Consider the following 23,241-nt stretch of genomic DNA (forward strand, 5'->3'; position numbering starts at 1 on the left):
CATACTGTCTGTCTCTCTCTCTCTCCCCTTCTCTCACTCTCTGTTTCTCACTCCCTCTCACTCCACTCCTGTTCAACTATAGGCTACTCTCTGCACTACTTGCCGCTGTGCTGAAGTGTGGAAGTGCTTTATTCTCTCCTTCACCCATTCTCTCGTCCGGCAGTCCTCCTCTCTCTCTCTCTCTCTCACCTCTCCGTCTTCTTCCCACCATGTTCTCCTCATCAGAGGAGAGCTGGAACACCACCACCGCCGCCACCATGGAGCACAGCAGCCTCTGGCTCAACGGCTCGGACCCCAACTCCACCCGGGGGAGCATCAGGCGGGAGGGCGAGAGGGAGAAGGAGACGGAAGGTCACCCGTTCCTCACGGACGCCTGGCTGGTGCCTCTCTTCTTCTCCCTCATCATGCTGCTGGGCTTGGTGGGTAACTCGCTGGTCATCTACGTGATCTCCAAGCACAGGCAGATGAGGACGGCCACCAACTTCTACATAGGTGAGTCAGTGTTGTTTTTTTTACAGCAAATTTTCCCCTTGAATAGTTTATTTAGTTCTAGTCACATTTTAGTCACCTGGAAACGTTTTAGCGTTAGTCTAGTTTTTGTCGACTAAATCTACAGTTGATTTAGTCGGCTAAAGTGTTTTTTTGGGGGTGTCCTTGATGCCGTCGTAATGACACTTACTGAAAATAGCCGTTCAACAATGCGTCGCAACGTGACACGTTGTGAGCTTAGATCAGCTATTTTCAGCATGCAACCAAGTAAAATGACTTGACACTGGATCTCTTGTCCACTAGTCACTTCCTAACATTTTAGTCTAGTTTTTATTTGTTGACGAAATTGTCTTAGTTTTAGTCATCATAGCTTATAGTTTTCATTTAGTTTTCATCAGTGAACATTTTTCGTCATAGTATTTGTCGAGGAAATCAACACTGTAGGTGAGGAACACTTTGAAATCAACACTGTAGGTGAGGAACACTTTGAATTTGAAACGCAGAATCTTCGGTTGTTGTTGTTGGGTGGAAACCTTGTGTCGTGAAGCAGAACAAACAACTTGGTTGAGAGATGGCAGGTGTATTTATACTGTGGTGATTGCACCAGGTGATTGGCTGTGGTGAGAGGAGGCAGGTGTAGTGGATATGGGTGATTGTGAATGGGGATTGGTCGTTGAGTGGAGGCGGGGAGGTGATTGAGATTGAGTGGCAGTGTTAAGCGGAGGCTGGTCTCCACTCCTTAAACTATGTTGTATTTCACTTAGCAAGAGACCACACCTTCGCTCAAGATGAACAGTTTATTGAGTGGAGTGGAGTGAGGAACCCAAGGTAGGGCGAGACTCAGGGTGGGGGCGTAGTCTCTGGAGCTGACGGTCATCTTTACTCTACTCGGAATGAGCGGCTGGTCGTCTCTGCTCCGTCACTGTCCCCCTGGATTCCTAGAGAATCGAGGCGGAAGGAGGAGGTTGGGGTGGAGGAGGATGGCGATTTTGAAGAATAGTGAAAATAGCCGATCTACAAGTGCAGTAGTCACACTCACAACCCATGTTTGGTCTGTCGTGAAGCAGAACAAAGAACTTGTTTGAGAGATCACAGGTGTATTTATACTGTGGTGATTGCACCGGGGATTGGCCGGGTGATAATGAAAGGCAGGTGTGTTGATGAGGAGGGAGGAGTTGTTGATAATGAGGGAGGAGTGGTTAAGGTCAAGCGGAAGGAGGTCTCTTCTCCCGAAACTACGTTGTATAAATACAAATACAAAAGAAAAGCCTGGTCAGGTTTGGCATCACAGTTTGGTTCAGTGATCTCTCAGTGCAACTGAGGTCCAAATTGTTCAGATTGGTGCAGACTGCAGGGAAGATCATAGGGGTAAAACTCCCCTCTCTTCAGTCTATTTATGAGCAGGCTACATTAAAACATGCTCAAAAGAATGTCAGTTATGTTACCCATGTCTTAAATGGCGAGTTTGTACTTCTGCCACCTGGGAGAAGATACAAAGAACCAAAGTGGAAGTACATCAGATTAAATAAACCGTTTGTACCAGCATCAACTAAGATGCTGAACGAGGCTCTGAAACAGCGGTAACTGCGTGAGGCTTGATTAATGATTATCCACATCATGTGTGCAATTGTGTAATATTGTGTCTTCCTCTGTAATGTATCTTTGTTGTCATTGATGTTTTATGTGTGGCTGTAGCTGGGGTGAAAGCCCAAGACAAATTTCCCTTGTGGACAATAAAGTTTACCTTGACCTTGACAACTTCCCAAATCTCAAAAAGTGTACTTTTTGAGATTTCTGCCCTGTGAAAATGTACTTTGTTGACCCCCAGGATCTTGTTTCCCTCTACACCAAATCTCTGTTCTACATGTAACCCAGTGTCCAGACTCCAGATAATGATGGGCCTGCATGCACACAACAGCGTGGCAAATTAAACCTGTATGAATGTTGCAACACGACAGTCAGTGTTCATGTAAATCAGAGATCTTTTAAGGGTCCAATTCAGAGGATTTTACTGTTGAACTTGAGTATTCACATTAGGCAAACGTTACAGGTAGATGTTCTAGGCTAAGCACTAGGCTATCCATCCCTAATGAACTGGTCAAAATATTAATCAATGCCTCGTGTTGTTTCTGGATCAGCAGCACAGATTGTGATTGATTTAGTCTGTCACTCTGAATCTCCCGGCGAGCTGGCGAGCTGTTGATGCCATATGTCACGTCAACACAATCCCAAAGTAAAGGTGATGGATTAACTGAAAAGACAGGGTGGCAGTGGAGGGCGCATGAGTGTGTGCATGCGTGCTTACGTGCACGTGTGTGTGTTTGAAAAATGTAAATGCAAGGTGTGTGTGTGTATGTGTTTGTGTATGTGTGTGTTTGAAAAATGTAAATGCAGGTGTGTGTGTGTGCCTGCGTGCGTGCGTGTGTGAGTGCATGCGTGCGTGCCTGCGTGCGTGCCTGTGTGCGTGCGTGCTTGCGTGCGTGCGTGCCTGTGTGCGTGTGTGCCTGCGTGTGTGTGTGTGTGCCTGCGTGCGTGTGTGGCTGTGTCTGTGTGTGTGTGTGTGTGTGTGTGTGTGCTTGTGCGTGCGTGCGTTTGTGTTTGTGCATGCGTGCGCACGTGCGTGAGTGTTTGCAGTGTGCATGCTCACTTCCCTCTGTACTGTGTACAGTTTATGTGACATGCATTTTGATGTGATGTACTGTATATAAAATATATAATGTGCCGCGGCTGTTTAATATTCAACAACATTGGATTACACTGCTCATCTCACCAGCTGCCCACTCTTTGTCTCGTTCAATATATTGTTCCAGATTTACAGATATCAACAGTATGAAGCTTCAGCATCTGGTTCAGCATCTGATTAGATCAGACTTATCCACTGATTATTGTTGGATAAGAATAGATTGCGTGAATAATTATGTGTTAAACCCAACCCAACACAAGAAATGTAAAAATGTCACTGTCCCTCAAGCTTTATTAATTCTAAACGAATGGCATTGGCACTCTAAGCTGTATTGAATCTAACAAATGTTAATGTCCCCCAAGCTATATTAAGTCTTCACAAGACACTGCAGTGTGTTATTGTCAAGGTTATTATAAATATTTCGTTTATCAAAACTATAGGACATTGTTTCCTGATACAATACAGTATCAGCCAGTCAACTAACTTAAAAGAAAAAACTATTAGTTTGAGTTATTTTGTTAGATCTATCCATAAATCCATCCATCCATCCATCCATCTTCAACTGCTTATCCGTAGTCGGGGCGCGAGGGCAACAGCTCCACCAGAGAGCTCCAGACTTCCCTCTCCAGAGCAACATTAGTAACTTCCTCCTGGACCTAGAGGATCCCGAGGCATTCCAAGTCTAGTGAGTCGATGTGATTCCTCCAACTGCGCCTTCGTCTGCCCCGGGGTCTCCTCCAAGTGGGACGTGCCTCGAGGACGCCCAAGAGGCATCCTAACCAGATGCCCGAACCACCTAAGCTGGCTCCTTTCCAAGCGAAGAAGCAGCGACTCTACTCCGAGTCCCTCTCATGAGACTGAACTTCGTATCCTATCTCTAAGGGAGATGCCAGCCACCCATCGAAGAAAACTCATTTTAGCTGCTTTTATTCGCGACCTTATTCTCTCGGTCATGATTCAAAGCACTATACGTGCATTCCATTCACATATGCACACAAACATTCACAGGGTGGTGGAAGCAATTAGTGGTTCGCCAGAGTCTTGCTCAAGGACACTTCGGCACTAGCGCCCGAGGATTGAACTGTGAACCTTCCATTTCCCAATTTCCATTTTCAAGTGGCCATTCATTGAGAGAAAAGGGAACCTTGTCGTGGATTCACAAAAAAAGCAAGTTTTTTTTACATTTTCAGTGTGGCACTGAAAATGTAGTTTTTCACTGACGTGCGTCAGAACCTCAGGCTCAGACATACAGGGCTGATCAATGCACAGCCTCAACTTTGCCCACTGTGATCTTCTCACTTGCGGGTCGAAGAGGTGTCATTTTGGGATGTTACGGTAACACCTGTAATGGGAATTTTAGAATGCCAACTACAGTGCCAAATACAATGCATTATTGTGTATTTATCTTCCTTCCATTAAGTCTCTTTGCTCACCAATGTGCTCAGTCTAATTCATGCAGCTGTCAATCTAACAACTGACTTGACTCCTCCACGCTGTCAGCAAAGGTATACTTATTTGTGTGTCACCCTTATCTTTAGAACAGATCCGTATATGGACAGTTAGCTGCATCTGTTAAGACAAGACTATAAGAACTGTCTGAGAATGGGGTGGAGGAGGCTTGCACCCGGAGGGGCTGCTGGAACAGGCAAGGAGGCCTGTTCCTCACTCTCTGCATATTGTTTCTCTGCTGAATCTTCTTAATACATTCTCAATACTTCACCCTGAAGAACTTTGTCATTCCTTCATCTCTGGACGATTATTTAATCGACAACACACCTCCGGTGTTAGGTGTGTGATATATTCTTTCATGGATCTTAATATCTTACAAACAGCAGGATGCATCCACCACATTGTTCCATCCACAGGCAGTTGAGAGCCACTCTTTTATGTATAGTATTGATTTGCGACAATTTCCTTACATACAGTATATTAACTGTCACATGAACGTTTTGTATGTGGAAAAGGGAGGGGTACATCTCCTTGTGCTGCAGGGAGCGCTGGGCCTGTTTGAATGGTCCGTCTCTGTCTGTTATTTTATTTAGGCCTACTTAATGTTTTATCATTTGTTTTCTCCTCTTCAAATAACGCAGCATTTTTCTGACTGCTATATGAGGGTACAGACTGCTATGCCTGTTTTGTGGGTGTGAAAGTGCTGCAACATTTACTGTATGCAGCGCTGCTAGTCTTATATTGCCCGTAGCAGGTGTGCACTATATGCACATTTTCAGTGCAAAAACGTCCCGAAACCGTCTCGGCTGAGATCAATTTAAGTCCCAAATAGATATTTTATAGTCCCCGGGACATATAGGGACCCCCTTAGTCTGGAGCCCTGGTGCGTGCGTGAGTGCGTGCATGCGTGCGTTATCTCTAAGTTGCGTGTGTGCATGCGTTATCTCTAAGTTAAGTCTAGTTGTGTGGTCCTCATTTACTCGTTTATTACATGTTTTTTGAGAGTTTGAGATCCTGACTCTTCAAAGTAATGTCTAAATAGTTTTACATCCTCATAAACCCATGAAAAGACATATCACTGTGATGTTTAATTCAGAAGTTTAAGATGTACCCTGTTTCAGAGAGGCAAGGTATTGTGGATTTGCTATGAGATGGCTATGAGAAGTATAATTCAGCATGACTGTTGTTCTATTATGATGTTGGTCATGTCCATCCATGGTACAAACATCATAAATGTACTGGACTATACTCTTCATGGGGAGGGCATGACCTCATCATGTGGCCTGTCTTCCATCAGCACACGTTCCAGGTAGAATGTGAGAGTGTTGTCGTCGTTGCATACTTAAAACGGCAACAGTATCGACAGACGTGAAAGACACACTGGAGCGTGTGGGAAATGGAAAAGGAAACCATATAACCTACCTGTACCTTACCTGGCTCCGTGGATCGAAACCTAGAAGAGAAAAGGGAATCTGTCCTGGCTGGAGTCACACAAATCAAGTAACAAAGGTTATTCATTAAATGTGTTAATTTTCCTCCAAGATGGTTATTCCTGCTGTGTTATCCTATCCAACATTATGGCTTTGCGGACAAGCCACATCTACTCTTGGGGAGGGCATGACCTCATCATGTGGCCTGTCTTCCATCAGCAGTATAGCACACGGTTGAGGTAGAATGTGAGAGTGTTGTCGTTATTTCTTTCTTGTGCGTGTCTCTCCACGCACATGGCCGATCTGGTGATGCATTCCTAAACGGCAACAGCATCGACAGACGTGATGAATGTCTTGTTGAAGAATGAGACACATGCAGCACACAGCGTGTTCCATAAGCACCACCCAGAGAAACAGAGGGGGCATCTGAACATTGCATCCTTTACAAAAACAAAATGTGTTCACAAGTCACTCTGGATTAAGAGTGTCTGCTAAATGCCTAAATTGTCAATTTTAACCACTTTATCCACTTACATGTCAGCTATTAAAAAATAGGAAATATAGACAAGCTCACAGTGCGTAACTTCGCTGTGAGCTGCTTTTATTTTTTTTACCAATCTTAAAATAATTGGTCTACTGTGTGTACTGTGTGCGTGCGTGCGTGCGTGCGTGCGTGCGTGCGTGCGTGCGTGCTTGTGGGTGGGTGTGGTATCTTATCTTTGGTAGCCTAGGCACGTGCACCAGTTGGTTGTGTGAGGGGCTTACAAATGGCCGGCCTCTTCAAAAGGAGGGCCAAGCAGTTAGAAAGAATACTTCTCAGCATCAACTACTGCTCAATTTGGAGGAGGCGTTTCCTTTATCCATGATTAAGTTGTCTTAGTCTCACGCTGTCTGACAAGCTATATTATTGTATGAAACAATTGTATGCCGTCTATGCACTTTGTAACAGGCAGTGTTCATGTACTTTGTACAAGGCATTCTTGTACTTCTGTTTATGTGGACATACATTAATATGCGTGCGTGCGTGCGTGGGTGGGTGCATGTGTGCGTGCGTACGCATGCGTATGTGCATGTGCATATACAGTAGTTTGTTAAATGTGGCTTTTGAGATTCCAACAGCAGTGATTAAAATAAATGCATAGTCTGAGCTTGGACAGTGGAGTGCATGTGTTGATATGCATTACTGTATGTCCTTTTCAACATTTAGAAGGAAAGCTGGCAATTAGTTGAACTGAGCTTGGTCAAAGCATACTGCATGGTGGCTGGGGGATGATATGGACAAAATCAAATAGCTATTACCATATTTTTTCATAATAGCGCTTCTTCTGACCTTTAAGGAAGTGTACTGTGGCATCTCGCCGAGCTTACCCCAGAAATATAGAAACATGCAGCACACAGCGTGTGACATTAAATTGTCAATTTTATCCACTTACTGTACATCATGTCAGCTATTCAAAAATAGGAAATATTTGTTTTTTACAAATCTTAAAAGAATTGGTCTACTGTGTGTACTGTGTGTGTGTGTGTGTGTGTGTGTGTGTGTGTGTGTGTGTGTGCGTGCAGCTATGGTTTACTGACTCATTGACAATAACTGCAATCTGTTTCAACAAAGGAATGGCAGGATGTCGATCAACCTCTCCCTGACTCAACACCATGTCCTACAATCTGTACCAAATTGAGCTATGATTGCAGGAGTGCCAGAACATTGTGACTTGCCCATGGGCGTGCCTTCATGGGCACAAAACATTTTGGAAACCATTGCACTACAGTACTAGACTAATGCAAGGATTCCCAACGTGAGGATATTGCGAGTGCATGGGCCCCCAAATAATTGATGCAACAATTTTAACATTTTAATATTAATATCAATAACATTCACATGGTGAAATTGTAAAAGAAATCCTGGGATTAGTTTTGAGTTTTTACCTTTGGAAATAGGTTTTCTGCGTGATACTAATAAAAAGGGATTTAAAGGACCTATAACATAAAATTCAACTTTTTCAATTTCTTTTGTGTTTTTAGGGCTCCCATGTGTGTTTTCTATCCCCACAAATAACCAATTTTGAACAATCAGGCTTTCATATCATATGGGTGTTTTAATGGAAATTGCTCTCAGAAACAGCTCGACTGATTTTGGTCTCATCGTGATGTCATCAATGTCACCCTACTTTGTATAATTCCTCCTTTTCTTCAGTCTTCAGTTGCAAATTTGCATTTCCACTTTGTTTACAATGTCCACCATTGTTGATTTTCCAAGCTGGCATGGAATGGAAACAAGCCTGGTTTTATATGACTCAAATATTAAATAATCTGCATATCAGTACCCTCTCCACCTCAGGACATTGTGGTACTGCAGCTAAAACTGCTTTCAAAGTCCAGAAAGAATTGACAAGGCCTGGTTATATCAGAGTGGTGATTGAGGCTCAAACCATTAGAAATAACTTTGAAGGACATAGACAATATGATTATTAAATATTAAAAGCAGTTTTAAAATGCATGTTATTTGCGCTTTAAGGTATAGGATGATATACAGTTGGAGGATACGTCCCAGGTGCATCCATGTGCAATGTTTTTTCGTTCATAAATAGGAACTTAAAGTATTACTATGTTAATTAGTCGATTGACTGAACATTAAACGTGGGGCACAGGCCCACCCATCTTAGCAGCCCGGTCAGATGGGTGGGCCGTGAACATGTGTCAAGATGTTCAAGTGGGCCCTCTCCCTGAACCCAGAACCGCTGGGACTAATGGGATGTTCTGTTCTCTTTGTGCAGCGAACCTGGCCGCCACTGACATCATCTTCTTGGTGTGCTGTGTTCCATTCACTGCAACCCTCTACCCCCTCCCTGGGTGGATCTTCGGGGACTTCATGTGCAAGTTTGTTGCCTTTCTCCAGCAGGTAAATTAATGCACTTAATTTGCCAAGCATTCATGTGAAAATACTAGTGATGGGCTCGACATGAAGAACACGAACAGCTGCTAAATCAGAAGTAGTCCTAAAAGCAGTTTCAATAAGATATTAATTTGGAACCACATGCTAATTTGAGCGTGTACGTACTGTATGAAAAGATAATCCCACTCCCCCATACAAATGGTTTCTCAGCATCAAGAGAGAATAAATCCTCTCTGATGTTGGCTGGAGTGGCCCATTTTCTAAAGGCTCCTTATAATTATCTTTTTGAGATAAGGAAGAGAGCAAAAAAGGTTGATCTACACATTTCTTGAAAAATGCATTTGGCCCAGAGAGTTCACATTTTGCATTTAGCTGTTCTTCTTTCATTCATTCTGACAACAAATCGCTTTGCTGAAAATAGCTCATCTACAAGCTCACCCCGTGTTACGTTGTGATTATATTTGAGATTCCTATTATGACATATACGCAGAAGAGGGGCGCTAGGTTAATCTCCATATCCATATCGGTTTGATGCAAGATTCATCATTTAATTCAAGCACGGACTGATTTGTAGTCTTTTGACAAAGTAGATGGGAAAGACTTCCATGCAGTCTCAACGTCATATTCCTGTAAAGACTTTCAGTCTCAAACACAGGTCTATTGTTCGCCTATGACGTGCACAGAATATAAATATATATATATATAATAAATGAATCAAGTGATGGATGGAGTGAAGCGAGCATTATACAGTAGGTATTAATATCAACACGATATAAGGTCCTCTCAAATATGCTTTCATCAACTTGCAAACAACCGGGGAGGGCGTGCCCTGCAGAGTCTCATTATATTCCATGGGTTGTAATTCTTCATTCTATGTCCAATCATCTTTCACATAATATGGCCCGGGCAACCTCTGATTGAAGTACAAAAGTGTGTAATGAAGCCACGTTGTTGTCTGAGACATACAATGACGCACCATGTGGGATTCTGTTGACTTCATTATCCTCAGCTCTGCGTAGCCATGCAGTGTTGTTGACAAGGGCATCTCTCACAGCCAGCTCAGCCTTGATAACATCGGCAAAGGGCCCCTTTCATTTGCAGTATGACGTCAGCAGTGCAGCAATATATGCCTTCAGAGACACTGAGACAAGGATCTCTGCTTTAAGATCTGCTTTAAGCACATGCACTCTATAGGCCCTCATTTATCAATCGAGTGGAAAATCTGCCACAGATTCGAGTGCAGGTTTCGTAGTACACCCACATCGCCACGGCATTTATAAAGTGATCGCAAACAGCTGATCCTTCCTTAATTTTGTTCTCACGTTAATAAATGTCACGGCTGAATTTGATCTGGCACGCCCTAAGAAATCAAGCCTCGCCCTCGTTTTTGCGACATGAACAACGGCAATACGTTTCCTGAAACCATGGTTACATGAAAAATAGGTTTCTCCCGTGCCTTGCTGCCCGCCTCACCCCCCTCTCTCATACACACGCACAGCACGCACACGCAACTTGCAAGCCCAACTAACTGGTGTGTTGTTAAACAAATAAAGAACGAACACCTGCATGAATTAAATAAAGCGTGCGTGCGGGGGGTGAGGCACGCAGCAAGGGAAGCGAAGCGAGAGGAGAAACAGACAACTAAATAAAGTTGTAGGCCTACCCTGTGACAGGGTAGGCCTACAACTTTATTTAATTCATGCAGGGTCCCTGTCTGTTTCCCTCTCACCTCGCTTGCCTTGCTGTCATGCACGCACGCACCTACATGACACATTAAATAAAGCTGTCTGTTTCTCCTCTCGCTTCGCTTCCCTTGCTGCCCGCCTCACCCCCCGCACGCACGCACGCACATATCGCTATTTGCAACTTTCACTGTGTGTTAGTTGTATATTAAATTATTAAAGTATTTTTAATTTAATATACAACAAGATATATTAGTGAACGAAAACCTGAACCTGTGAACCATAATTAAATAACAAATAGGCACCCACACACTGCTGTTTTGCAGGTGCTCCTCCTGTCCTGTCCTGTCCTGTCTGTCTGTCTGTCTGTCTGTCTGTCTGTCTGTCTGTCTGTCTGTCTGTCTGTCTGTCTGTCTGTCTGTCTCTCTCTATCACAGTGGTCCGTCCGTGACCAACTGACCATGCACGTTCCGACGTTCGACAGTCTATTTAGATTGCCTAGTCGTTATAGTCACTGCAGTGGCCGGGCTGTCATCTGTCATTATATGAATGTGCAGCCAAAACCATAGCCTCATGTGGCTGGTGCATGGGCTGGCTGGGTAATATACCTATATCTCCGATGCAGTTCCCACTTGCGCTGGGAGCCTGGCACGGTACATTTGGCATTCGAGCGACGCGTCAGGTTTATTATATTGCACATATACCGTAAGAAAGACATCGGCCTTCATGCTGTAGATTAGGCTACAGTAGGCTATACCTGCACGTTGGGACTCTCCGCAGCTGAGCTGCAGCACTGCTGCACTATAGCCTACTCTCCAACGTCCCGTCATGGAAATATTTCAGCACAGACAGCCCAAATCCTCGCATGTATGCGCTCATGCAAAACACTGTTTAAATGGCTTAAGCATCTCTTGCAACATTGTTTTTAATTGCGCAATTTTATCTCCTACTAATTTCATATGACACATGTATTCCTTAACATTTTTATTTATTTATTTTTTACATGTAGCCCATATACATTATACATACATTTTATATAAACATTTTAGGAGTGAATACATATATGTTTAGATGCCTGTGACAGCCTCTCAGCAGTTCAGACAAGGCTGCTCCGCTTGTGTAAGACAGAAAAACAGCGTACGGCAGCTGCAGAGTAGACGTGACTATTTGTCCTACTCAAGTTCAATTTCAAGCTTTGCCGGAAATGTTAAATGCCGAAAATGTCGGTAATTTCGGCGTGCGCCCATATTTTGGCGTACGCACGGTTGATAAATGAGGGCCTATATCTGATATTAGGGCTGACCTCGATTAGTCGAATAGTCGACTAATCGATCGGAACGGGTCTCAGTCGACTGACCACCTCTTAGTCGACTGATCAAAAAAGAAAAAAAAACATTGTATATAAAAATACAATATTTACAAAAATATACAAAAATATTGTATTATTCCACTAGGTCTGTGGGGGACATAAACACATTTGAACATTCTGACTGTTCAAATCTCCAATGTGCATCTGGAGTGTGTCTGCCTGTGTGGCAATGTGCCACTGCCTGTGACTTGAATCGCACAGTGTGCTGGCCTGATAGACTCCAGAATCTCAATCTCACCTGCTGTGCTCAATCTGGCTAATGACAAGCCTCTCAGTTGTTAAAAAAAAAGATTTGAACAATCAGAATGTTCAAATGTGTTTATGTCCCCCACAGACCTAGTGGAATAATACAATATTTTTGTATATTTTTGTAAATATTGTATTTTTATATACAATTTTTTGGGGCAATTCTTTTTTTTGCTTAGTCGACTATTAGTCGACTAACAGCTAATTTATTCATCTATCAGTCGACTATACAAATCCTTAGTCGGGGACAGCCCTATCTGATATAGAATATATATAATGTAATCATATACGGTAGGCCAACATTCGGCTATAGACCCCTGGGGTCTGTACTGTAGTAGGCTACGTTTATTGGTCTGGTTCAGGGCTGGTTCTTGCTAGTGGTTTCTGTACTGGAATATTCACAACTTCACGGGAATTAGGAAAACTCAATTCTCCCACACGCTGTCTATTTTTTTTTAATTTTTTTTATGGAAGTCAGAAAAATAACAATATAAGGTTCAAGGTTCAAGTTTATTTAGTGTCCCCGAAGGGAAAATTGGGTTGCAGCATAGACAGTACATTAAACAATGAATGAAACAGTACAGACAACAAACAGTTCACATAGCGGATACCAGAGTAAAAGGTGCACACAACCATTAAAGTGCAGGCGTTTAAAGTGCTATGCGATAGGTCATAAAAGTGCGTGTGCATAGACATAGGCACAAGATAATACAGTAAAAAGTAAAAGTGCTCATCATAAGGTTATATCCTCGATCTATGCACAGCAGCATTCAGTGTGTGAATAGAGACCGGGACAAAGGAATGTTTGTGCCTGTTTTTTGTGGCACAGGGGGCTCGCAAGCGAAGGCCGGATGGGAGAAGGATGTACTCTCCGTATAGTGGGTGAGCAGCATCAGATCGGATACACAGGGCTTTGTTAAGTACCTGTTTCTTAAAGATCTGGTCTAGGCCGTTCATTTGTGAGCCAATGATTTTTGAGGCCACTTTTACAATTTTCCCTAGGGAATTTTTGTCTCTGATGCAGAGATTACCATACCAACAGATAATGGAGAAAGAAATGACGGACTCGATGTAGGCACTGTAAAACAGTTTCATCAGAGTCTTGTCGACATTGAACTTAGCCAATTTCCTTAGGCAGTACAGGCGTTGTTGACCTTTTTTTTGCATCACATCAGTATTTAGGTCGAATTTCAGTTTGTCATCAATAATTGTGCCTAGATACTTGTAGCTGGGCACAATATCTACAGTCTGTCCGTTGACAACACTCTTCTGGGGGGATTGTGGGGAACGTCTAAAATCTATGCATAGCTCTTTTGTTTTTTGAAGACATAATGAAGACATATTGTGCCTCAAATACTTTGTGCAGTAACGGCATTAAAGTACTGTGTTCTTTTTTTTTTTTTTTTTATGATTCAAATTTTTATTGCTTTTTCAATTTAGTTTCACAAACAGTTAAGACAACAAACGAAACAAAGTACTGTGTTCTAAAAGCTGGGGTCTTGTCTAAAGAATGGAACTGTCAATGGTTCCTGTTCAGTTAATATGCAGCCTGTCAGGTTTAAGTGAATAATGAGCGGCAGTCTTATAGTCAATCACTGTGCACTATTAGGAAAAGGACATTTTCCATTTGTTTTGGAGGTGGAACAAAAGTTCAGCCTTTAATTATGCTGTGTTCTGGCAGATTAAAAGAAAGAAAGAAAGATACACAGCATGGAGTTTTGTATCCATTGTATTACCACCATTGTATTACCACTCAAACCAGCTCAACTTTTTTGTAGCAGCTACAAATGCTGAATGTATCTTTGAATCTTCATGTCACCGGCTTCCGTTTGAAAAATAATGGTATCCTGTGTCTTTGTAGCTTGCTGCCAGTGTGAACGCAGCATTGCAAGCGAGGCAAGAGAAAAACGTAGCGCTTTAATAAAGATGGAAGACTGGCAGGCAGGATGAAAGGCAAGGAGTGCAGAGAGATGGTGACGTTATATCGCCTCAACACACAAGACTCATTTAAATATGAAGAGAACACACGTGCACTCTGTCAAAAGATGATTTTTTTTTAACAATATTCACAATAGGAACATACTGTAATTACTACTATTATTAGCTTTATTCATCTGAACATGCAGCAGACGAGTCATTTCCAATGTCGCATTGAAAGGCAAATGGTCAAAAGGCAATTTTTTTCCTTTTGAATATGAAGATGTATTACCGTCATCGTTATTCTCCAATATTAATATGACTCACACTCTATTGACTCCATGCACTCACTCTCTATGCTTCTTACTGCAAGTCTCCACTGTGGCTCACAACCCTTTTTTCCCTTTAGTGGAAACCTTTTGTGGGCTAAAAATGCATTACAATACAACTGTATTAGTCCAAAGGCCTTCATGGGGCAGCAGCCAGAGTATTAACTAGAACTGAGATGAGAGAACATATTACTCCAGTTTTGGCTTCACTGCACTGGCTTCCGGTTGTTTTTTAGCCTGGCTAATAAGCCAGACCGAATCAGCCATTGGCACTGCGACAGTGTTGTGTGATATTAGTCTGGCTTATTAGCCAGGTTAGTTGATTTTAGGATTGATTTTAAAATTATTTTTATAAAGCTCTCAATGGTCTCGCCCCTTCCTACCTTCCGCCCCCCTAAGGTCTTCCACTGCTGGCCCGCTCGCTTTGCCTAAAACAATGGCAACAAATGCCCACTGTACCTTCGACAGGCAGCCTCTGTAGACATTTTTAAAGCACAGCTCAAGACCCACTTCTACACTCTTGCTTTTAATAGATCTTTAATTTTTTTTGTTATTCATGTTCTCACTGTATTGCATTACTGCTCTTGTTTTTTTTTAATGTTTATGCCTTGCTTTTATTAATTTTTTTTCTCCATTGCTCTGTAAAGCACTTTGAGCTGCATTTCATGTCATGAAAGGTGCTGTGCAAATAAAGTTTATTATTATTATTATTATTTCAGTTTTGGGCACCATAAAAACAGACAGGAAACAGACAAACATTCAGACAAATGATGTCCCTGCATGGGACCATATTGACCCAAATTTGACCAAAAACTATGAGAAATATATAGATTAAATGAACTAAGAAAATAGTAAGAAAGTACTAGCTCCTATATACTGTAGGCCTACCATAGAGTGCAGAATTGTCCGTTAGGTTGATGTGATACATGTAATAGCAAAACAAAATGTAGGTACTGTAGGTACAATATTAAACCATTCTGACCTGAGATCAGATTCATACGAGGTTTCCGCCGGACACACACTGGTCTGATGAACCCATTCTGACCTGAGATCAGATTCTAAAAATGTCAGTCGCTCTTCTATTTTTCAAAAATAGCAGACCTACAAGCTCGTATCGCGCCACTCGGTGGCGCGATATGAGCTTGTAGATCTGCTATTTTTAAATAGCTAAAGCATAACATGACGCTGACACCAAAATGGGTGCCCGGTCAGAATGGGTTAATACATAAGGAAATAGTCTAGCATTTAATGTGCAGAAAATTTGATCCAGGTGGAGTTTAGGATGTAACATTAATATTAAAACAATTGACGTTGTTCCTCTAATGATCCAATCAATTGATTGATCAATACAATGCTCTGAAAATGCATGCAGCCCACCCATCTGGCCATTTAACAATTCAGTGGTCAGATGTTCAAGAGGGCCCATTGTTTGGTTTTGGGTTTCTTGACATTGTCGCAGCTGTAAGGGCCAAATGAGTACCAAGGTCAAGGTCAAGCGCATTCATGTAACCTTGGGGTGGCGCTGTTGTTTACTTAAGTATCAAGTTCACGGGTATGGTGAGAGGGAGGATTGACCCGGAAGGGGCAAATGGTTTCGACCGCACTGTCAAATGCTGCATGTGTGGAGAGATGCTTGTCAGAGAATATCCATTGTTTGTGTCTATACTGATTATTGTTTCATTTTGAAATCACGCAGATACTGATGCCGTATACTCACTGCTTGGAAATAAAATGTGTCAAAGGCAAGAAGAGCTGCCTGTGTGTTTAGTATCACATTGTGGGGCTGACACACAGAACAAACAGCATGGCACTTAAACAGCACGTCAACCAGGTTCAACTACGGGGTCGACTCCCCGAGAGCTAAGACGGGGCTCTCACAGCAGCAACAATAAACAATAAAGAGATAATGAATAATAGCCACAATAGTAAGAAGAAATGCAAGCCATGTACATTAAGTCATAGCATAAAGCACATTGGGCAGTATTTGAAATACATGTATTTGAAATACGTATTTGAAATACTTTTTTTGTATTTTGTAATTTGTATTTCGCTGGGATGGAAGATGTATTTTGTATTTTGTATTTAGATACATTGTTTGACCCAGTATTTGTATTTTGTATCAAAATACATTTTCAATGTATTTTGCCCATCACACTTTGAGGTGCTTGAAGATGCTGTGTGCATGATTCCTACTTCTAAATACTATAGTCATACTGTATGAGTGGAATGTATGTGGACTGTGGAGTGAGTTATATTGGATATTCTAGGCTGGGCCAAATAAATATTTTAATAATAATTGTTGTTTAATAATTAATCCAATGAAAGACTGTTTATGATGAATATTTAATAGTGCTCTGTATGGCCTGATATACATCAAATATACTGCATACCTCTCAAACCACTTTCAAAGATTTTCATTGAGGTCATACAGTACTTCAGTTCAAACTATTAAACTTTGGTCCCACAGATGGTAAATGTATTATTTAGACAAGGGAGGACATCATATTTGAACGCAACATAATCTTGACATATACTCATATACTGTAGTATCTATACAGTGGCTCCTGATGCCAAAATGCAAGGTGCCCAACAGGGATGTTCTGGCCATCCATGTATATGCCCTCGTGAAACAGAGACGTCTTCGCTGGCTGGGTCATGTGTGCCAGAGACCTCCTCTATGAAGAGCTCGCTTCGGGAAAGAGGCCACGAGGACGGCCACAGCTATACGATACAAAGACATAAGCAAGCAAGACCTAAATGCGACACAACCACATGGGAAGTCTCAGCAAAAAAACAGAGACACCTGGTGGAGGCTTGAAACCCAGAAGGGGCTGCAGAGGTTTGAAGAACACCTGCAGCTGATTGTATAATGCCATGTTTTAGTTCTTGCTTATTGTAATTGTAAATCACTCTGGATTAAGAGCTTCTAAATTGTAAATTGTAATGTACAGTACACAGTGGCTGCTATGCTCACACACCTTATACAAAAGCTTGTAAATATCTGAGACCACACAGAAGAAAACCCTTTACCTGGTCCTGTACTGTACACACCTGTACAAACTTTCTTTCTTTTTCCTGCTCCCTGTGTGAGCTGCTGTGATATAAGAGAATGATACAAAATGGAACACAGACACGCAAGGTCTGGTTGGCTGGGCTTACGGCAGCCAAAAAGATCATAGCCCAACGCTGGAATCCCCCACATGATGTTTCAAAAACACATTGGCTGCGAAGCTTTCTGGACATTGCTTATCTGGAACTGTCATCGGCAAGGATTAATCAGGCCCAAGAGGGCACAATTTCAATGTGGACAGACCTAATATCAGACCTGAAAGACTTACTGACCCGGTGATATTGTAATGGATGTGTTGTGGGTTGATTATTCTGTGAATAGGATGGGGGGGGGGGGGGGAGGGGTTTTTGTGCGTGTGTGTGTGTGTGTGTGTGTGTGTGTGTGTGTGTGTGTGTGTGTGTGTGTGTATGTGTGTGCGTGTGCGTGCGTGCACACGAGTATGCGTGTGAGAGTGAATGTTTTGAGTTCAATTTTGTATACTGTTAATTGTAAATTGACTATTCTGTGTTCTTGTTCAGAAAACAAATAAAAAAATTGAATGAGAAAAAAACAAAATGGAACACAGAGCTATAGGACACACGTTGGCTAATGGTTTCTCTCTCAGAAGGCTATTTCGAGGGAATATGGTTCAGCATCGCACAGCATGACGCAAGTAATAAATCCATTTGAAAAGCATCGTAACTATGTTCATCATGTTGTGCATGGAATGAGAAGAGACACTGAGATGGAATAATTCACGCATAATAGTCTGTTTTTCATCAGAATAGCTTTTAGAATATAATCAGCGTTTGAAAAGTCTTATGTACATATAATCACAAGCAAGTATGGAATAGATATTGATATTGTTATAGATATTGTTCATATGACATCTCCACTGGCTCCCATGAATAGATTTAAACTCTCTGGAACTCACTCACAAGCTACATCAATGCAGTCTCTATTATTTTAAAATTGCCTTTTCTATTTTTTTAGAACTCTTATTTGTTTTGTTTTGTTTGTAAAGCGTCTTCACGCAGGAGTGCAGCTGCCGTTGTGAGGACACTGTGTCCCTCTTTAGCTGGTCTACATACTTATGCAATATTACACTCGAGGGTGTTCTTTATCGTCATTATTCCACGCCTGCGATGCTGCAGAAACTCGCCCGAAAGGCAGTGCAGAAGTGAATTGCATTTATTAGTCCTTGGGCCGGATGAGATATCGTTGCCACTAAAAGGGACAAGACATACACTGTATGTTTGTATCATTTTGTTCGTCTGACATCCAGGACGTTAGAATGTGTGACGGCAGTTTCAGAATGGCAGCTCAATACTTCAATAATTCACTTTTATGCAAAGTTTGTACCATGAATGGACATGACCAACATCATAATTTATCACAACAGACATGCTGAATTATACTTCTCGTAGCCATACCGGGAAAATCCACAATACCTGCCTTTCTGAAACAGGGTACATCTTAAAATTCAGAAGGCATGGCCGGACCGTGTGTCTGTGGGACCCAGGCACTGTTTTCACAAGCTTCAACACCATCCTGCATACACCGAGTAATGATAGTCCCCTGTGTGGGCTGAGTCAAAGGCTTTTCGGTGGTCGATGAAGGTTCTTGTTTTTGACCCCAGTACAATTAAGTGGGATTATAAAACATGACCGCTTGATTATGCGAGTTGCACCATCAATGTAAACTGCTATGAACTACAGATTTGAGGTTTAATTAGCATTCTGCTGATGTGGCGCATTGGGTAGATTAATTGAATTCAGCATTCTTCACCGTAACTAGGAATTTAATGGGTTTCTGTGTTCATATGTTAATTACTAAATGCTACCACAGAGCTATACCTTCACAGCTCTGCACTCCTTCCAACTCCTCAATATGCTTACTTTATCTTTCTCCGTCATATCCTTCTCGCTTTCTCTCCCTCTCTCTGTCTCTCTCTCTGTCTCTGTCGCTCTGTGTGTGTCTGAGATAGAGCTCTCTGTCACTCACACTCACACACATACACACGCACGAGCACGCACGCACACACGCACACACACACACACACACACACACACACACACACACACACACACACACACACACACACACACACACACACACACACACACACACACACACACACACACACCCTCACACACACACACACTCACACGCAGGCACTCTCATTTATCCCATGTGCTTCAAAAACAAGAGCACATTTATGGAGACCTCAGAATAAGGCCATTTCTCTTCAGTATCAAGTAGCTGCTTACAGTATGCAGTAAACAAAACATTCATGCATTTGCGGTTTGGCATGCTGTTCTTGTTTTGTTTTAGTTTATCTTTATTTTAGAGTTGAGATTTAAAATCGATTTTTTTTAAAGGGCGTCCTGCCCAAGACAGCAGAACAAAAGGTTTCATATAAATAATAACAGGACATGACAGTGGTCGAGTAGTCTTTGACCCTGTTTATGAATAGACACAGTTTGGTCATCCAAACGTCTCTTACTGTAAGCACACCAGCACGGTCGTGATGGTACGGCTAAACAGCGGCTTTTCAGTCAAACTAGGTAGGGACCGGGTGCACAAGAACAATGCAACAATGACTCTAGTGTTTAAGTTTAACTGAGTGTATACATGGATACCACTGAGGATCTTATGTGTACATAGACGATCACCACACAAACATGTGGACTGTGTGTGTGTGTGTGTGTGCGTGCGTGCTCTTCCTTCCTGTAGATGACAGTGCAAGCCACCTGCATCACGCTGACTGCCATGAGTGGAGACCGCTGTTATGTCACTGTCTACCCGCTCAAGTCCCTCCGCCACCGCACCCCACGAGTTGCCATGATCGTCAGTGTCTGCATTTGGATTGGTCAGCTAATAGGCTACTCTATTTGATATTATTTATCTCAAATGGGTAAAATTGTTCCCGTGCTGTGAGTATGATTAAAAAAACCGTGACAACATGATATAGTACTTTATTGTGAGTTCGCACTGACATTTTTATGCAACACATATGTACACATTTGACATAACACAAAAACAGTGTTATGTACAAAAACAGTTACATACATAGAGAGCTCAGTCTAGTCCTGGCCAAAAACCTGATTAAGCCTCAGAATGTCAACAGAAATGTAGAAGATAATTTGAATAGTGTAAATTACATTCCCATTTCATGAACTAAAACTCGAGCGAGCTATCACCTGACTTGTTTGCACAAAAAAAATGGTGCTTCTTGAGTGGGTTTGACTCCTTTTCATGGATCGGGAAGTTGAGCTAAAGGAATAATTTGGATGTCCCGTCTTCCTTTTTCATAAGATGGTGGTTGTTGCATGTCTAAACCATAGTTTATAGTGCAGGGGTCTTTCAAAAGGGGTGTGGGACCCCTAGGTGGTCCTCAGAGTTTCTACAGGGGGGCGCCAAATGTTTTTTGAGGGGCGCTAGCCCCTCCTATAATCAGATATTAGTGAAATTTTCCACTTACTCAAACATTAAATTCTCATTGACAATAAATGGAGCATTTACGTCATATATGTGTCTGAGCAAATAGGTAGTTTATAGAGGGAAAAAAGAGCAGACCGAATACAGAGTGAAAGGTCAAGTATTGACCGGTTAAATGTCTGCAAATACAGTAATATAATCCATTTGGGGCCAGCCTGTGGAGGCTTTTTACTGTAAGTCATTTCAATATTTTGTAAACCTATTCTGCAGTCTGCATTGTGATATGTGACCTTCTAAGTAATGTATTCATTAAAAGTCTAGCAGCCGCATTCTGGAGGCGGTGTATGTACACTAGAGGAGCAACTCAGGGTAGTGAGTAAAAAATTAATTATAATAATCCAACCGGGAGGGGGAAATGGACCTTTAACTTGAGGTGTCAGTAGAGACCTGATTTTGTTGTTTCTTAATTGAAAGAAAGAACTTTGAGACACTTTTTTAATAGTGTATATGTGTATAATAGTGTATATGTATATAAGAATGAATCCATGACAATAATAATAATAATAATAATTCAATTTTCAACTAATTCAGTAATTGTCCTACCCAGGCTCCTTCATCCTGTCCACACCTATTTTCATGTACCAGCGCATTGAGGAGGGCAACTGGTACGGCCCCCAGCAGTACTGCGTGGAGAGATTCCCCTCCAAGACCCACGAGAGAGCCTTCATCCTCTACCAGTTCATAGCTGCCTACCTGCTGCCTGTCCTCACCATCACCTTCTGCTATGCGCTCATGGTGAAGAGAGTGGGTCAGCCCACAGTGGAGCCAGTCGATAACAACTACCAGGTGCGCAAGTGTTTAATGGCTATATTCACATTAATGTGAGCTATAAAAGGCATTTAAACACAGCTACAGTAACCTGCCTTTGACAAAACATTAAGTCTACTGTCGGGTTATACCTATCATCTCAAGCAAGTTTGAGGTCTCTGCAAGATTATTTTTATACTGAATACTTTCATACTGAGATGAATGGAATGTCTTCCTCAAAAAGCAATCTATAGGCCTACTTTGGTCTTTGGAAATGTATGAGCAGTAATGTTATGTACAGTATATTGAGTCCCAGTCAATGAGCTAAACATGCCAGACCACCGGTACAATCCTTTGGGTAAGGTAAAGATTTGATTCAATGAAGTTAATCTCAGTCAGTGGCCTCGGCTCAGTGCCCTTGTGGTTAGAGTGTCTGCCATGAGATTGAGACTAACCAGCAGTTAGTAGAGGCGGCACAAACTCGCCAAATGCGACTCGGTAATTCCCATAGAAGTTCCCGTCCGTGCGCTCCCTGCCACTCAGTTATTCTCGTGCCAGTTCCCGTGCACAACCCCCGCGCACAGCCTCCACTACACGGATCGTCATTGCTGGTTCGTGGGATGCGGCCTAGGGCCTAAGTGCTGTATGTATTGTATTGTATGTAGATCTGATATTAATTAATACTAATAATTAGCAAGTTTCTAAAACCTCCTCTCCTTCCCAGGTGAACCTGCTGTCGGAGAGGACCATCAGCATCAGGAGGAAGGTCTCCAAGATGGTGGTGGTGATCGTGCTGCTCTTCACGGTCTGCTGGGGTCCCATTCAGTTCTTCGTCCTCTTCCAGTCCTTCCATCCAAGCTACCGGCCCAACTACGCCACCTATAAGATCAAGACGTGGGCCAACTGCATGTCCTACGCCAACTCCTCTGTCAACCCAATAGTCTACGGCTTCATGGGAGCCAGCTTCCGCAAGTCCTTCAAGAAGACATTCCCATTCCTGTTCAAACACAAGATCAGAGACGGTAGCACAGCCTCCAGGACGGCCAACGCTGAAATCAAATTTGCCGCAGAGGAAGTCAACAACAACCACAATGTGGCAAATTGATTTTGAAGAACGATTTTATGAGCAGCACTTCAGAAAACATTGCAAGTAATCTAACAGAGAGAGAGATAGAGAGAGAGAGAGAGAGAGAGAGAGAGAGAGAGAGAGAGAGAGAGAGAGATATTAACATTCCAAACAGCTTCTTTTGTTGTCCTCCCAAGCCATCCTCTCAGTCTAGTGGTGTAAAGGACAGCCATGGTCAAAACGTGTTGAAGAGAAGAGAGAAGTGTTTAAGCATGAGCTGCCTGATACATGATCTGCTCTGCAAGCTGATAAAAACCAGCCATGGGAAATTAACAAGCGAGCAATTCGTATCACGGCTGTGCTGTTGTCCAGCAGTCGCAGTTGTCACTCT

General features: G+C 42.4%; 1 protein-coding gene across 1 annotated transcript; it reads left to right on the top strand.

Annotated features, from left to right (window-relative positions):
• Positions 1 to 209: 209 nt before the first annotated feature.
• On the top strand, positions 210 to 22,889 carry kiss1ra (KISS1 receptor a; the record flags this gene model as incomplete). The annotated part of the gene is made up of 5 exons (XM_083781794.1): positions 210 to 492; positions 8,826 to 8,950; positions 20,273 to 20,408; positions 21,585 to 21,823; positions 22,509 to 22,889. The coding sequence occupies 5 exons, from the start codon at positions 210 to 212 to the stop codon at positions 22,887 to 22,889; spliced, it is 1,164 nt and encodes a 387-aa protein (XP_083637920.1).
• Between the last annotated feature and the right edge of the window lie 352 nt (positions 22,890 to 23,241).

The sequence above is a fragment of the Protomyctophum parallelum genome, assembly GCF_964188405.1.
Source record: "Protomyctophum parallelum genome assembly, chromosome: 14".
Lineage (NCBI taxonomy): Eukaryota > Metazoa > Chordata > Actinopteri > Myctophiformes > Myctophidae > Protomyctophum > Protomyctophum parallelum.